The 18,194-nt window shown below is 40.3% G+C and overlaps 1 protein-coding gene across 2 annotated transcripts in view; it reads left to right on the top strand.

The window, feature by feature from the left end:
• ICE2 (interactor of little elongation complex ELL subunit 2) overlaps positions 1-18,194 on the top strand; it is a 117,744-nt gene that overhangs the window by 30,205 nt on the left and 69,345 nt on the right. For both annotated transcript variants that reach the window (XM_073652802.1, XM_073652803.1), the window contains one exon: positions 13,424-13,682. In XM_073652802.1, the coding sequence (XP_073508903.1) occupies positions 13,424-13,682 (259 nt within the window). The remainder of the gene's footprint in view (positions 1-13,423; positions 13,683-18,194) is intronic.

Genomic DNA, 18,194 nt, shown 5'->3' with positions numbered 1-18,194 from the left:
AGCTGATAGTCTTACTGAATAGACTGTTAGAATTTGTATTATGGCAAGAAAAAAGCAGCTAAGTAAAGAAAAACGAGTGGCCATCATTACTTTAAGAAATGAAGGTCAGTCAGCCTGAAAAATTGGGAAAACTTTGAAAGTATCCCCAAGTGCTTTTGCAAAAACCATCAAGCGCTACAAAGAAACTGGCTCACATGAGGACCGCCCCAAAAAAGGAAGACCAAGAGTCACCTCTGCTTCTGAGGATAAGTGTATCCGAGTCACCAGCCTCAGAAATCGTAGGTTAACAGCAGCTCAGATTAGAGACCAGGTCAATGCCACACAGAGTTGTAGCAGCAGATACATCTCTTCAACAACTGTTAAGAGGAGACTTTGTACAGCAGGCCTTCATGGTAAAATAGCTGCTAGGAAACCACTGCTAAGGACAGGCAACAAGCAGAAGAGACTTGTTTTGGCTAAAGAACACATGAAATGGACATTAGACCAGTGGAAATCTGTGCTTTGGTCTGATGAGTCCAAATTTGAGATCTTTGGTTCCAACCACCGTGTCTCTGTGCGACGCAGAAAAGGTGAACGGATGGACTCTACATGCCTGGTTCCCACCGTGAAGCATGGAGGAGGAGGTGTGATGGTGTGGGGGTGCTTTGCTGGTGACACTGTTGGGGATTTATTCAAAATTGAAGGCATACTGAACCAGCATGGCTACCACAGCATCTTGCAGCGGCATGCTATTCCATCGGGTTTGCATTTAGTTGGACCATCAATTATTTTTCAACAGGACAATGACCCCACACACACCTCCAGGCCATGTAAGGGGCTATTTGACCAAGAAGGAGAGTGATGGGGTGCTACGCCAGATGACCTGGCCTCCACAGTCACCAGACCTGAACCCAATTGAGATGGTTTGGGGTGAGCTGGACCGCAGAGTGAAGGCAAAAGGGCCAACAAGTGCTAAGCATCTCTGGGAACTCCTTCAAGATTGTTGGAAGACCATTTCCGGTGACTACCTCTTGAAGCTCATCAAGAGAATGCCAAGAGTGTGCAAAGCAGTCATCAAAGAAAAAGGTGGCTATTTTGAAGAACCCAGAATATAAGACATATTTTCAGTTGTTTCAAACTTTTTTGTTAAGTATATAATTCCTCATGTGTTAATTCATAGTTTTGATGCTTTCAGTGTGAATGTACAATTTTCATAGTCATGAAAATACAGAAAAATCTTTAAATGAGAAGGTGTGTCCAAACTTTTGGTCTGTACTGTATATCAGGCACTGGCTGTATGACCTCAGCCATGTGAGGAGAACTCACCACCTCTAGTGGCAGCCTGTTCCACTCAATGATCACCCTCACTGTCAAAAAGTTTTTCTAATATCTAATCTGTATCTTCTCCATTTCAGTTTTATTCCATTGCTTCTCATGTTTCCATGTGCAAATGAGAATAATGATGATCCCTCTACAGTGTGACAGCTCTTCAGATATTTGTAGAAAGCTATTAAGTCTCCTTTTAGCACAAATCGTCCCAGATAAAGCATTATATATGTAAACACTTGAGCGCACAGCCAGATTATCACGGCTTGGCAACCCCGTCAAACTCCATATACAACATCAATTAGTTAGGAGAAAAAATGTGGAGTATTTATAGACTCAAATAAAATCATTTTTTATTAAATATATATTAAAATACACATTAATACATAAAAAACAGACAGGACAGACAAAAAATACATCGAAATGTATGCAGCACTGAATATAGCCATTAAATATGTCTAATCCAAACCTACAAAACCCGTGGTAAGCAATTTAAAGTACACAGGTGTAGAATACCACAGTGGGCAGCAAAGCCATGAATAACAAGTTAACACCACCAAAAGGTGGTGAATCACAGTGTCTCAGCCTGTGTATCAGAATGAAATGAACAAAACACAATTATTGAATTTCATTATGTAAACACATTAGTATAGTATCAATCAAGTGTAATGTTCATAGCTTACCCAGGGAGCAGGATGGCCAGAAGTGCAACAGGCTAGCATACACACAAAAGCCCCTCAAAGACCCCTACGCGCGTTTCACTTTCAGTATTGCCGCTTCATCATGGGCCTTCTTTCTTGCAAGCTAAACATTCCCAGATCCTTTAACCGTTCCTCGTAGGACATAGTTTGCAGTTCGCTCACCATCCTGGTAGCTCTTCTCTGAACTTGCCCCAGTTTTTTGATATCTTGTTAAAAATGTGGTGCCCAGAACTGGACACAGTATTCCAGATTAGTCCTGACCAAGGAGGAGTAGAGGGGGAAAATTACTTCACGTGATCTAGACTCTATGCTTCTCTTAATACATCCCAGAACTGTGTTTGACTTTTTTTGTTGCTGCATCACACTGTTGCTTAGTTCTATTCCTCCCATTCTGTAGATGTAATGTTCATTTTTCTTTCCCAGATGGAGAATCTTGCATTTCTGTCTGTTAAATACCATTCTATTAGACAATGCCCATTGTTCAAGCTTATCTAGATCCTTCTGAATCCTCTCTCTATCTTCTCTAGTGTTAGCTATCCTTCGTAGCTTTTGCATAGTCTACAAATTTGATTAGTTTACCTCGAGTTCCCTTACCTAATTCATTTATAAAAATATTGAACAACACTGGGACCAAGCCAGAGCCTTGTGGTACCCCACTTGAAACACTCTTCCTATTATCCAATGTTTTCTTTTTTTTTTTTTTTTTTTTTTTTTTTAACAATTTCATTGTTATGTCGTATGACAAGTTTCTCCAAAAAATTAAATAATTAATTCACTGCCAATTTTTAAATTGGAGTAATATACACTATAAAATATAACTTTTATTTTTATTTTCTAAAATTACTTCGTATAAAATCAAAAATTCCCGCAGCAAACACTTCTTATTATTGTATAGTTCTAATTTCTCTATCTGGTATTCCATGAAAAAATATGGGTGTAAGGTTTTGCTCTCTAATAAGAAGTGCTAAGTGCATTACAAAGGATCCTTTGCATGGTCCTTAGATTATTGAAATATGGCACTATATAAAGTTGCTTTGTGTATTATATTATCCTTAAATAGTTTTTTGATAATTCATACTTAGTTTATCCAAGGGATAATAATCATCTTTTCTGTGCACTATATCATCAATGCAGTTGCACAGATATTAGATCTTTCATAGAGTACAAATAGAGTATCAAATGATTTGCTGAAGGCGAGATACACTATATCTACTGCATTTCCCTGATCCACCCAGTCAGTGATTCCATCATAGAAGGAAATTAGATTAGGCTGGCATGACTTGTTTGCTTCAAACCCATTCTGGCTCTGGTTAATTACTGCATTCTTATCCAAGTACTTACGTACATGCTGTTCCGTAATTGTTCAAAGATTTTTCCTGGTATAAAAGTAAAGCTCACTGGTCTGTAATTTTCTGGCTCCATCTTCTTTCGTTTTTTGAAGATAGGGACAACATTTGCCCTTCTCTAGTCTTCTGGGACTTCTCTTGTTCTCCAGGAATTTTCAGAGATTCTGGCTAGTGGTTCTGCAATTTCCTCTACTATGTCTTTCAGTAATTCATTTAAATTCATGTATGTTTGTACACACATGGTCAAAATTGTTGGTACATGCCAAACTGAGTCTGTATTAAGCTAACCCCATATTAACTCTTCCATTACATCTTGATATTCATTTTCATGTTTGCCATTGACTATGCACATTATTACAGCCATTGCTATATTTAGGTCACGTATCACATGAATTATATAGCATTTTTTCCATTTAGATGGACTGTTTTTCCTTTTGATGTAGTCCTGGAATATGCATTTGCACTTTATATGTTCAATATATCTTTGATGTTAGTTTACCTGTATTTATCTATTTATCACATGAAATGTATTTGCTAATATATGTGCATTCTGAGGCAGTAGTATAATTCTATACATAGGCTGAGTCCTTGCTTCTCACATCTGTTTTAAATGTCTAGTCGTCCATTACATGTTTGTTAACCTATTTTTTGTGTCTGGTCCCTGATTTATCCTAATAAAGAATTTACTAATTTTATTGTATTATTTAGTCCTTAATGTGCGGTTGCAGGTTATCTCCACCTATACACACACGCAGTGAGAGACCTGTCACTCCAGGGCAGTGGGCGGAGAGAAGCCGCCGTGGACCCACCTGTCCAGCTAGTCACCCATGTGGCTTGGTTGCCGGCAGCTTTTAAAGTTTTTTTTTTTTTCTAAAATGCCACAGCATTTCAGAGTCATACATCACTGAAATCATAGAGCCAGTGCCTGAAACATACATTATGTCTGATCCACAGGCAGCATCAGCTGTCAGGTTCCCAAAAATTGTTTACCGTGATTAATTGCACATTTCCCAACCAGCAAACCACTATAACTAAGTGTCTTATTATTACTACTAACTTTACTTTTCTTAAAGGGAATCTGTTACCACATTTTACCTATCTAAACTATTAATATGGGCAACATCCTACACGCAGCCTTGAAGAGGTCATTTACATAAAGTAATAAAAGATGGTTTATCAACAACAAGGCATGTGATATAAGACATACAGCTATCACTCTCCTCAGCAGTCTATAATCTGTATGCCCATATTAATAGTTTAGATAGGTCATATGTGGTGACAGAGTCCCTTTAAGTGTTTTCCACACATGCAGCTCAGCTACTACCAGTTACCTGGCTGCCATCTCGTCTCTGCTGTTCCAAGGTGCTGTCCACACATCTGACTCTGCTTGGGCTAGGTGCCTGATTGCCAACTCAGCTCTTATGTTCCAGGATGCTGTATGCACATTCAACTCTGCTATGCCAAGATGCCTTTCCATATATTCATCTCTTCAGATCATCTTGTTCTGCATATCAATAGGTATACGGCTTGTCCTGCTCTGCTGTATCAACACTCCTGGTCCTTGTTGCTCACCTTAGCCTATGGCTTAGTGAACCCACCTCACCGGGTGAGCCCATAACAGTGTTCTCAGGTCATGATTTTCCACGGTGCTGTGGAATCAGTACTGTTAATACTATTAAGTTGAATATCGAGGACGTATGTGTACTGGGTAGGCAACTAAGGCCACATTCACACATTCAGTATTTGTTCAGTATTTTACATCAGTATTTGTAATCCAAAACCAGGAGTGGGTGATAAATACGGAAGTAGTGAGGTGTTTCTATACTTTTCCTCTGATTGTTCCACTCCTGATTTTAGCTTACAAATACTGATGTAAAATACTGACCAAATACTGAACGTGGCCTTACTGTGAGCCAACAGGAGTGCTTCCAGGCTATTCAGGTCTCCCTAGCCTGAATGGACACACCTCTGGCTTTTCAACATATGCCTCAATCTCCCTCTCATTTGGGTCACTCTTCTTGGAGATAATCTCTACATTTGCCTATTCCTATTTTATGAAGATCCAGAGGCTTTGCTAACAAATGCACCATACATTTTGAACGTGCTTCTCAACAATTTTTTTTATGACCGGTCAAAAGTGGCCTACATTTTCTCTGTGGCCAAGCCTTGGCTTAGGCTTCACCTTTATGGGAATGAGATGGTTCTATGATGCACTCCTTTTGTTCCTTTCTGCAGAATCTGTGAATAAAGACTTTCTGACTTATTTTCATGATCTGATTTGAACCCATTTTTCTTTTTTTTTCTTTTTCGTTTTTGCATTTTCATTTCTTCCGCTTATTTTTTTTTTTATTTTTGCTGTCTATATAGACATAAGAATAATTGTTTTGTGGCAGGAAAGGTTGTAGTTTTGAATGACACCGTTCATTTTACCACTCAATTTACAAAAAAGCAGAAAAAAATCCAAATGAGGTGAACTTGCGCAAAAAAGCAATTCTGAAATATGACTTGGCAGTATGATTCAACAAGTCAGTACAATTATGGCGACGCCAAACTTTTATTATTATTTTTAGTTTTCACTTAAGTGGTAAAAAAACATTTGAGCAAACAAAAACCCTAAATGTCATAGTGTTCCAAGACATGTAAAGTCTTTACTTTAAAGTCGAAGGCGCTGTCTGACGGCTTGTTTTTTTGTGCCTTGAGCTGATGTTTTTATTTATGTCATTTAGGGGTAGATAAAATCTTTTTATTGCATATTTTTGCACCATCGTGACACACAACGGAGGTCTTTAGCAAATCCACAGCAGCTGGCGGATCTCTGCTCCTTATTGCACTCGCAGCCTCCATCACCATGGATCCAGGACATTTTCAGAGGGCGCCGATGCAAGAAACTGTAGTAACTGCAGCAATGCCCCCTGACAACGACCTGTTCCAGGAAGGGCAATGGACGCTGCGGGGACTGAGTGCGGCTTCGTCTCCTGTGACGTCCTGTTTGAAACTCCTCTCAAACGAAACGTTACAGGAAGAACAGCAAAATAAAAACCATTTTGCGATTAGCTAGATAGGGAGAAGTGTATGGTATTGTATAGTAAAGCTAATTACAAAAGTGGTTGGGGTGTAAAGATAGTTTAGAAATGACATTTTAGGTACGAGACCAACCCTTTAAATCACACATGTGTTCTTGATTAACAAAAGATTCAAATTGAAAATCTTTACTGATAAATTGTGTAGTTTCTGTAATCTAGAATAAAGTGAATGACGTATCAGTGGTCAGAAACCAAAACCATCAACCAACTGCAGGCTGGAATCTAAATCCCCTCAAAAATCAGAGTGAAAAATTGAAATTGTAGACCGATCCAGTCTGTGTGAATTTCATCAAGGAAAAGTGACTCTGTATTGTGTATGGCACCACATGCCTGTATGCGCTCCCAACATGTTAGCAGGATGTCAGATGGTGTCCTTGAGGGATCTCCTCCTAGACCTGAAAAAGAACATCCGTGTCCTCCTGGACAATCTCTGTCTTTACTCAGTGGCATGAGAAGTGGTGATGCATATGTCAGAGATTCTCAATGTTAGATTCAGGTTGGGGGAACTTGAGGGCCAGTCAATGGCATCAATGTCTTTTGTCATCTATGAACTGCCACATAATCTGGGCACATGATGCCAGGCATTGTCCTGCACCAGGAGCAGCCCATTGCACCATTGTAGAGTCTGACAGTGGCTCTGAGGGTTTCTTCCCGGTACCTAATTCTAGTTAGGGTAACATTGGCAATCACATAGAGGTTTGTGTGAACATCCAAGGATATGTCTCCTCAGACCATCACTGTCCCCCTGCCAAACCCTGTCATACTGGATGGTTCAGCAGGAAGCTTGACTTTCATCATGTCATTTGTAGACTCTTTCAAACTTACTAAGTGTGAACCGTCTCTAATCATAGAATCATAGAATGGTAGAGTTGGAGGGGACCTCCTGGGTCATCTGGTCCAACCCCCTGCTCAAAGCAGGATTCACTAAATCATCTCAGACAGATGTCTGTCCAGCCTCTGTTTGAAGACGTCCATTGAAGGGGAACTCACCACCTCTCGTGGCAGCCTGTTCCACTCATTAATCACCCTAACTGTCAAAAAGTTTTTTCTAATATCTAATCTGTGTCTCCTCCCATTTAGTTTCATCCCATTGCTTCTAGTCTTTCCTTGTGCAAATGAGAATAAAGATGATCCTTCTACAATGTGACAGCCCTTGACATATTTGTAGACAGCTATTAAGTCTCCTCTCAGTCTTCTTTTTTGCAAGCTAAACATTCCCAAATCCTGCAACCGTTCCTCATAGGACATGGTTTGCAGACCAGTCACCATTCTGGTCGCTCTTCTCTGAACTTGCTCCAGTTTGTCTATGTCTTTTTTAAAATGTGGTGCCCAAAACTGTACACCGTATTCCAGATGAGGTCTGACCAAAGAGGAGTAAAGACCGATAATGACTTCACGTGATCTAGACCAGGGTTCCCCAACTCCAGTCCTCAAGGCCCACCAACAGGTCATGTTTTCAGGATTTCCTTAGTATTGCACAGGCAATAATTCCATCACCTGCACAGGCAATAATTCCATCACCTGTGCAATACTAAGGAAATCCTGAAAACATGACCTGTTGGTGAGCCTTGAGGACTGGAGTTGGGGAACCCTGATCTAGACTGTATGCTTCTGTTAATACATCCCAGAATTGTATTTGCCTTTTTTGCTGCTGCATCACACTGTTGACTCATGTTCAGTCTATGATCTATTAGTATACCTAAGTCTTTTTCACATGTACTGTTGCTTAGCTCTATTCCTCCCATTCTGTATATGCTTTTTTCATTTTTATTGCCCAGATGTAGTACTTTGCATTTTTCCCTGTTAAAAACCATTCTGTTGGTTGCTGCCCACTGCTCCAGTTTATTTAGGTCTTTTTGAATCCTCTCTCTCTCTTCTCTAGTATTAGCTATCCCTCCTAGCTTTGTGTCATCAGCAAATTTAATCAGTTTACCCTCAATTCCTTCATCTAAATCATTGATAAAGATGTTGAACAATACAGGTCCCAGGACGGAGCCCTGTGGTACCCCACTTGAGACATTCATCCAGCTGGATGTGAAGCCATTTACAACCACCCTTTGAGTCCGATCACTAAGCCAGTTATGAATCCACCTAACAGTTGCCTGGTCCATTGCATACTTGGTCATTTTTTCAATAAGGATGGTGTGAGATACTTTGTCAAATGCTTTGCTGAAGTCAAGATATACTATATCTACAGCATTTCCCTGATCCACCCAGTCAGTGATTCTGTCATAGAAGGAAATTAAGTTAGTCTGACATGACTTGTTAGTTACAAACCCATGCTGACTCTGGTTAATCACTTCATTCTTATCCATGTACTTACATACATGTTGTTTAATAATTTGTTCAAAGATCTTTCCTGGTATAGAAGTCAGACTCACCGGCCTATAGTTCCCTGGGTCCACCTTCTTCCCCTTTTTGAAGATAGGAACAACATTTGCTCTTCTCCAGTCTTCTGGGACTTCTCCTGTTCTCCAAGAATTTTCAAAGATTATGGAGAGTGGTTCTAAAATTTCTTCTATGATCTCCTTCAGTACTCTGGGGTGTAATTCATCTGGACCTGGAGACTTGAACTCATTTATGTTAGCTAAATATTCCCTCACAATCTTTCTGTTTACAGATAACTTGGATTCCTCTATTCCTTTAAAAGGACAGTGAAGATCAGTTGATGTTACATTTTTTTTCTGAGAGAAAACAGATGCAAAATAGGAATTAAAAAGTTCGGCCTTCTCAACATCCTCTCTTACCATTTCTCCATTTTCATCCTGTAAAAATCCTATAGCATCTTTGACTTTTCTTTTACTTTTGACATACCCCCAAAATCCTTTTTTATTGCTTTTGACATCTCTTGCAAGCCTTAATTCATTGTCAGCTTTAGCTATCCTGATACGTGCCCTACAGGATCTGCAGACTGCATTATAATCTTCTTTAGATATGCCTCCCTCTTTCCATTTAATAAACATTTCTTTCTTTCTTTTTAGCATGTGTTTAAGTTCTGTGTTCATCCATCCTGGTTTCCTTAAATGCTTCCCATTCTTCCTACTTTTCGGGATTGTTAACGATTGTGCTTTGAGAATCTCATTTTTAAAAATTTCCCATCCTTCCTGGACATTTTTGTCCTTAAGGACATCCAGCCATTGGATCCCTCCTATTCTCTTTCTGAGTCTCTTAAAATCTGCCTTTCTAAAATCTAACCTTGAAGTTTGAGTCTTCACATGTCTTCCTCCTCTAGTTATCCAAAATTCTATAATAGCATGATCGCTGCCTCCTAGGGTCCCAGCCACCTTTACCTCCTCAACCATTTCCTCCCTGTTTATAAGGATTAGATCCAAAGTAGCAGATTCCCTTGTTTTCTCCCCTACCTTTTGGAAGATAAAGTTGTCAGCAAGAGAGGATAAGAATTTGCTTGACCTGTTAGTTTTACTTGAGAGAGATTCCCAACAAATGTCTGGATAGTTGAAATCTCCCATGACCACTACGTCATATTTTTTGGAGAACTTGGTCATTTGATACATAAAGAGTTCATCCATATCTTCAGCTTGCCCAGGTGGCCTGTAGTAAATGCCTACAATGGTGTCCTTTCCGTTGTTCTCTCCTTGTATTCTTACCCAAACAGTTTCCACAGAACTCCCAGTCTCTGAAGCTTCAATCTCTGTGCAGATATACGCTTTTCTAACATACAATGCGACACCTCCTCCTCGTTTATCAAGTCTGTTTCTTGCAAATAAGTTGTATCCTTTTAGCCTTTTATTCCAATCATGTGTATCGTCCCACCAAGTTTCAGTGATTCCAATGACATCATATTTCTTTTCTTGCATTAGTAGTTCCAATTCTCCTTGTTTGTTGCCCATGCTTTGTGCATTTGTATAAAAACATTTTAGTTTGTGATTGGTTTCTCTTCCTCCCATATTTTTATTATTTAAATTGTTTTGTCTTTGTTCTTCCTTTCCACTTCCAGTAGCAGAGATCTCAATAGTATTTGTCAGTTGTCTGGCTTTTTCTGGCCTTTTGCTTCCCTTCCCACATTGTTCTAGTTTAAAGCTTTCCTGATGAGTGTAGCAAGGCGACTTCCAAATACATGTTTTCCAGTCTTCGTAAGGTGCACCCCATCTCTAGCAAGTAGTCCATCGTATAGGTAATTCATTCCGTGATCCAGAAATCCAAATCCTTGTTGACAGCACCATCGACGTAGCCAGTTGTTCACCTGTAGAATCTTATTCCACCTCATTGTTCCATGGCCATCCACTGGGAGGATGGATGAGAAGACCACCTGCGCTCCCAATTCTTTCACTTTCTTGCCTAAGTCTTCAAAGTCACTGCAGATGGTTACCAGGTCCTTTCTTGCGGTGTCATTTGTCCCCACATGTATTAGCAGGAATGGGTAGTGATCTGTAGGTCTGAAGAGTCTTGATATCCTGTCAGACACATCTTTAATTTTTGCTCCTGGAAGACAGCACATTTCTCTTGAGGTTATGTCTGGTCTGCAGATAGCGGCCTCTGTTCCTCTTAACAGGGAATCCCCCATGACCACCACTCTCCGTTTTTTCTTCACAACATTCTTCTTTCTCCATCCAGGAGGATTCTGAGGGCTTACAAGGTTATTCATTGCTGGCAAAGTCTTATTTTGCTGTATTTCTTCATGGTTCTCCTGCGTGAGAGCCTGGTACTGGTTCCTGAGCAGTATGGGTGCTGACTGCCTCTCGATCCTCCTGCTTCTGTGGGTCACATGCTTCCATTCCTCTGTTTCGTCAGGTGCAGTTCGAATTTCTTCTCTTTCTGAATCATGAAGAGATAATTCTGCTCTGTCTAAGAACTCTTCACCTTCCTTAATGATTTGAATCATTTGAATGATTTGAATCTGAAGAGAACCAAGTACCTATGCCACACTTGCCAATTCTGGTGTTTTCTTGCATCTGTACATGTATGGATGTACCATCCTGTGCAAGCTGGACTACCTGTGCAACCTGAATGGGTTGCAGGTAACGTTCCATGCTACCAGTAGTGACAAGGACACTAGCAAAACTACAGAAAAATCAGTCACAAAGGATAAGCGAGTCTGTGATCACCACCCACAACATTCTCTTTTTTTGCGGTAGTCTTGCTGCTGCCTTTGCTGATGAAAAGGATTCACAATCACTTATTCTTCATAACTGTAAGGATTGATCTCTTTAAATTTATTTCACTTGGGGTTGCACTGTCTTTTAGAGGTTGCTCAGAAATTTTGCGACTTTTAGCATTTTGGCCTGTTCTGCCTTAATGGGTGGAGCTGGGTTGTGGCGTGTTGATGCCCACTCATCTGTCATGACGGGTTGTGGCGTACCTTACTCCACAAATCTTAATCCAGTCTTTGACTTCAGTGAGATTTGTGGCATGGTACCCACCACTATTAAGATACGGAAAAAGGGAATTCCAGCGTAGAAGTCTTTAAAATAAAAAATGTCCTTTATTCCAGTCAATTAAAAAATCCAGTTTTTAATCCATATGCACAATGAATATATATCCGTATACACAATGATTAAAGATTAAATATCCAAAACGCGTCTCTGTTACTGATATTCCTTCCCTAATGATGTTCACTATTTAGGACTGGATTTTTTAATTGATTGGAATAAAGGACATTTTTTATTTTAAAGACTTCTACGTTGGAATTCCCTTTTTCCGTATTTGATTATCACGTGGTACTGCCTGCTCCGAGCGTGGCGTCGACTGCACGGGTGAGCTGACTTGTTTTTTCTTATAAGATGTTACCACTATTTAGATGCTCCACCATGCCCCCTCATCAGGACCGTAGTGAACAATATGTCTTGATGAATTGGGGTGAATCTCTGCAAAAATGGCCTGCTGCACCAAACCATTGAAATCTGCATTCCTAACATTCTGAGCCCTGAAGTGTGCGAAAACAGCAGCCAATGGTAACGTTTATGGTGTTGCCATACCTGGGGGAACCTGGTTATGTGGTGTCTATAGTGGCACAAGCTGGGTACAACATATTGAATTCCCAAACGGCACATCTATGGAAAAAATTGCAATTTTTACTTTGCACCATCCGCTCTGCATTACCTTTTCAAAAACTGCTGTGAGGACAAAATGCTCTCTGCACCTCTAGATAAATTCTTTTGAGGGGTGTAGTTCCCAAAATAAGATCAGTTCTTGTTGGTTTCCACTATACTGGTATCCCAGGGGCTCTGCAAATGGGACATGGTGCTCGAAACCACATTTTGAAGTGGTCTGGTGCCTTGTCTTCTTTATCCTGTGATTACCATTGGGACTGGATGCTGCACCTGCTGAACTACACATTTACTCTTTGCGATAAGTGGTCCTGAGGACAATATCCTTAGATGATGGCACCAAACCAAGAGTTTGCAAACGCTGTCGATAGGAAAATGTACCTCTGTGTCTGTTCTAGCTACTGACCAATGGCAGCCGCATCTGTTCACTCTGTGTTTCCTCAAGTTATTATGTCCTGGCAATTTTCTGTTATTGGAATTAATTTTCTGCACATTCGGTTCATTCCTGCTGCTGTATTTACCTCCATATTAATTTAATGTGCCAGCGTGTTCCTCTGACCGACGTCCTCTGCCATAAGAGGAGACAGCTATGAAGCGTCTTGTGCTATGTAGTGGTGTCCCATCATCTCCCTATGACTTGAGTAAATTTATTGCTTCTATGTGTAAAATAGGAATCCATAACAAGTTTTATAAAGCAATCTATCCATTCTTCAGTGGTAAATAATTGTGTAAATAGCCTATAGATACATGAGATGGCAGTGAACGAACGTTTCACCAATTCTGCTCTGCCAACCCACTGGCCGTAGGATGCCAAACTAATATCCTGTGATTTGCTTTATCGATGCAATGTCAACTACATTTACCCATTGATGGGCTGCCTGTTAGAGCATTTTAACTCTATTCCTTTCTGCAGGTCGGGCCCTGGCTACAAACCATAGTATATTACAAGTAATCCCCGTTGCTTTCTCCTTTTCTCTCAGACCAGCTCCAGCAGAACCTACACAAAAACATTCAGAGGCTTCAGCTTCCCAAGCTCCTGTCACTGACCCGAAAGCTCCCATTGACCCATCTTCTGCCAAAGATGTCCCACCTTTTCCCGAGCCTCGTGTGCAGTACCCACGGCTTTCCTCTCTCACAGCATTTGAGCAGGATGCCTACGTGAAGATGATGATCAAATACCTCAACAATAAGAACACCAATATGGCCTTTCAGCACATGAAGGAATTCAACCTCTACCAGGTAATTGAGAACTAGATTTGTTATATTGTGCAGGAACTAAAGAGATGCTGCAAAGGTGACTTCTATGTGGTGCAGATAGCGAGGACGCCCAAAAGCAATAATGCTCTTTTTTTTAATGTTTTGATGTTTCCTGTACTCCTCCATTAAACAGCCAAACTGTATTCGTCAAACAGGAATGTAATTTGTATGGTTGGAGCAGTGTTAAAGGGAATCTGGCAATCTTTTCACTTTATGAACTTATTACATTATTACATAGATCTCTTAGACTTGATGAGAGTAGTGTACTTAGTTTAGAAATCTTTGTCAGAATGGCGGTGTAATCCTGATAAATCCCTTATAGTAGCACCCACTGTACATTTACAGCAGATGTGTGCACTTACTGTCAGGAGCTGAGCCTTTTGCAAGTGACAGCTGTATAATACAGTAGGCACCTAAGGGTAGTTAGCCCATTGGTTGTCATGGCAGCCAACCTACTGATGGCCCATGTGTCTGCCATGTTGGCACACCTTTGATGCCCAGATGGTGGCTTCATAGAGGTCTGGTAATGAAATAATAGACTACAGGTTCAAATCTTCTGAGGGGAATAATAAAAATGTAAAGAAATAAAACAAAGCCCTCATACGGCTATGTTGATGGAAAATATAAAAATTGTAACTCTTGGAAGGAGAAGAGGAAATAAAACAAATGTGAGAAACCAAAAAAAGGCCCATCTCTAAGGGGTTAAAATTGGCAAGTTATGATATCAGCTTAAACTATGTTCATGTGGACCATTGAATTTATTGACCAATGACTGCCTCCGTGTGCAGTTCGTGCATTCCTCCGCCTAGCAGACCGGTCATAAAAACCTCATGAGAAATATATTCATATATAGTCAGTGAACAATAATAGTACTTAATCTATTTGCACTAATTGGGACGAAGTCAAAATAGGGAAACAAATCGCTAGAGATCATGGCAAAAAACAGAAGAAAAGAAGCAATTAAAAAATCCCAAATAACATAAGATATTTAATATACAAAGCTTTATTCAAAAATATGGAATCCAGATAAATGGAGAGGTGACGGATAATGAACATACATGTAAGAAAAAGAGATGAGCGTCCCACACAGGATTAGATCAAACAATACTATCTGTCATACAGAATGTGGGCACCAAAATGTACCATAAATCTAATTTAACCCCATAGTGACCAATAGACGTCTTTTTACTGACCTGCGATATGAGACTAGCGTTCCCCGACAGGTGACTATCCTGTACCTGTCACCTGCACACTATAGCTGACAACTTGCTGCATCAGCCACGATTAGTGTTGACACCGACCATGGACGTTTAACCCCTTCGTTTCTGCTGTCAATACTGACTACAGAATCTAAATAGTTAACAGAGTGTGGGGGCTCCCTCTTTAACCTCATCGGCACCCTGAGATTTTGATTGTGTGGTCCTGATGGTTGCATTGGCAGTTCATGGCCAAATAATGGCTATAGCGGCCTGTTCAGAAGTTATCAAAATTTAGGTGGTAAAAATAAACGTATTCATTCTTGTCATGCCACTTTCCATTACTTCCTGAAAAGCATCTGAAGGGTTAATGAACGACTTGAAAGCCATTTTGAATACGTTGAGGGGTGCAGTTTGTGAAATGGTATCACTTTTGGGTGGTTTCCAACAAATAAAACCCCCAAAGTCACTTCAAAACTGAACAGGTCCCTATAAAAATAAGTTTTGTAAATTTTCTTGAAAAATGACTGCTACATTTTTAAACCTTCTAAAATGCTAACAAAATAAAAGAACATTTTATAAATGGTGCTGATGTAAAGCAGACATGAGGGAAATGTTAATTATTAATGTTTTTGTGTGGTATGACTATATAGATTAAAGGGATAGTCATTCAAAGTTTGAAAATTGCAATTTTTAAAACATTTTTGTAAAATTTTAGATATTTCTATAAATAAACGAAAAACAAATCAACCTAAATTTACCTTTATTATAAAGTATCATGTGTCACAAAAAAACAGTCACAAAATCAAAGTGACACTGGTCAGATTTCAAAAAAATGGCCCGGTCACTAAGGGGTTAACCATATTGCAACACCCCATTTGGTCTAAAGGTATGAATGTAGTACTAGCTTGATGACACATACAAACATTTCACCTAATAATGGCTAACAATGAATAATTGTGCATCAAAGACAGATTAGTGCATCATGTACCTGAAAGACCCAGGCCAAAGGGGCAAGGGATTCCCTGGATGGGCGCACGTCCACCCAACATGCATTTCGTCCGAGCCTTCGTCGGGGGGCCTATCCAGGGGTTTATTTATTAAAATAAATGTTTGTGTGTGTCATCAAGCTAGTACTACTTTCATACCTATTAGGCCTAATGGGGTGTTGGGACCACATTCTGTTTGATAGATAGTATTGTTTGATGCAATCCTGTGTAGGACGTACGTTCCTTTTTCCTACATGTATGTTCATTATCCGTAACCTCTCTCCATTTTTCTGTATTCCAAATTTTTAAATAAACTTTGTACCGTATTCTTCGGACTATAACATGCACTTTTTTCCTCCAAAATTTTGGAGAAAAGTGTGTGGGGGGGGTCTTATAGTCCGAATGTGGTGTGTGTGTATGCATGTATGTATGTACGTATGTATATATACATAAATTATATATTATATAATTTTAACATGCATGCATACTTTACATAGTTCACATACCCCGACAGAATTTTTGCTTTCTTGGCCTCTTGTTTCAGAGAATATGAATGATAACAAAAAAACTTTTTCTCCACTCATGGTTATTGGTTGGGTGAAGCCATTTATTGTCAAACTACTGTGTTTTCTCTTTTTAAATCTTAATGACAACCAAAAAACATCCAAATGACCTTGATCAAAAGTTCACATACCCCAGTTCTTAATACCATGTATTGCCCTCTCTAACATAACCCCAAACAAAACAAACCGAACATCCAGGTCATAATAAGAAATAATAAAGAATTAGCCAAACATTATGTCAGACTAAAACACCTTTATTGCAAAAATAGGTTCTTGGTAGCACTAAAGAAAAAGTGCATACACGGATTTATAAAAAAACATATACTCTCTTGATATAAAATACAAACATAGAGACATTGGACACAATTACACCATGGTACACTGATGCTGCATAGGAAATATGGGATATATTGTGTTACACCCACAACTTAAAAATGTACATTTGGAGACAAGTACAAAGTGGCCCTATCAAACTTTGATTGTGTATATGGTCAATGACCAAAGGGCAGCAAAACACATGATACTGAAAATAGACTTGCAATCCATTCAAATAAATAATTCCTATGTACAACCTTTAAACTTCCTAACTTGCCAATTGCATCAGCCATACACTTTACATCAAATAAACATGTCTTAATACCTGGTGGTCTGTCACTCCGTGTACTGCACTCCGATCCCGACGCGCGTTTCGGCACACTTCGTCAGTGACAGCTTGAAGTCTTTTGTGGTAGTTGTGGATGAGGTTCTTTATTTTCTCAGATAGTAAAGCTGTCCATTCTTCTTGGAAAAAAGCCTCCAGTTCCTGTAAATTCCTGGGCTATCTAGCATGAACTGCGCGCTTGAGATCTCCCCAGAGTGGCACAATGATATTGAGATCAGGAGACTGAGATGGCCACTCCAGAACCTTCACTTTGTTTTGCTGTAGCCAATGACAGGTCGACTTGGCCTTGAGTTTTGGATCATTGTCATGTTGGAACGTCCAAGTACGTCCACTGCAGCTACACTGTGTGCCGGCTATTAAGGAGATGAAGTCACTGCTTCCCATGAACACAGTCCCGGGGTGGGGAGCAGTGACTATTCCGGCAGCTCATCTCACCTTGTGAGGGAGCATGACAGGGATGTCATGAGTGGCTCACATAGTGAGATAAGTGCTGGCAGCAGAGCAGAACGTAGCGCTGGAGCAGAGGGAAGAAAGTTAAGTAGAAGTGTTTATTTTTTTTTGTGTGCAGCGTGATGGGAATTATGGGTGCCATGCATACCAGGAAGAAGGATGAGGGGGGCCATGCATACCAGGATAGGGATGAGGGGTGCCTTGCATACCAGGAAGAAGGATGAGGGGGGGGCATGCATACCAGGAAGAGGGGTGACTTGCATACCTGGATAGGGATGAGTGGTGCCAAGCATACCAGGATGAGGGGGGGTGTCGTGCATACCAGGATGGAGATCAGTGGTCCAATGCATATCAGGATGGGGATCAGATGTGCCATGCATACCAGGATGGGGATCAGAGGTGCCATGCACACCAGGATGGGGATCAGGGGTGCCATGATGCATACCAGGATGGGGATCGGGTGCCATGCATACCAGGATGGGGATCAGGTGTGCCATGCATACCAGGATGGGGGTAAGGGGGGCCATGCATACCAGGATGGGGATCAGGGGGGCCATATATACCAGGATAGGGATCAGGGGGGCCATATATACCAGGATGGGTGATATTAACAGAATTGGGGGACATTACCCCTA

The sequence above is a fragment of the Phyllobates terribilis genome, unplaced genomic scaffold (genome assembly GCF_046119375.1).
Source record: "Phyllobates terribilis strain yellow unplaced genomic scaffold, ASM4611937v1 Scaffold_11__3_contigs__length_659146591, whole genome shotgun sequence".
Lineage (NCBI taxonomy): Eukaryota > Metazoa > Chordata > Amphibia > Anura > Dendrobatidae > Phyllobates > Phyllobates terribilis.
Note: the sequence above shows the minus strand (reverse complement) of the source record. Positions and strands in the feature narration are given on the sequence as shown.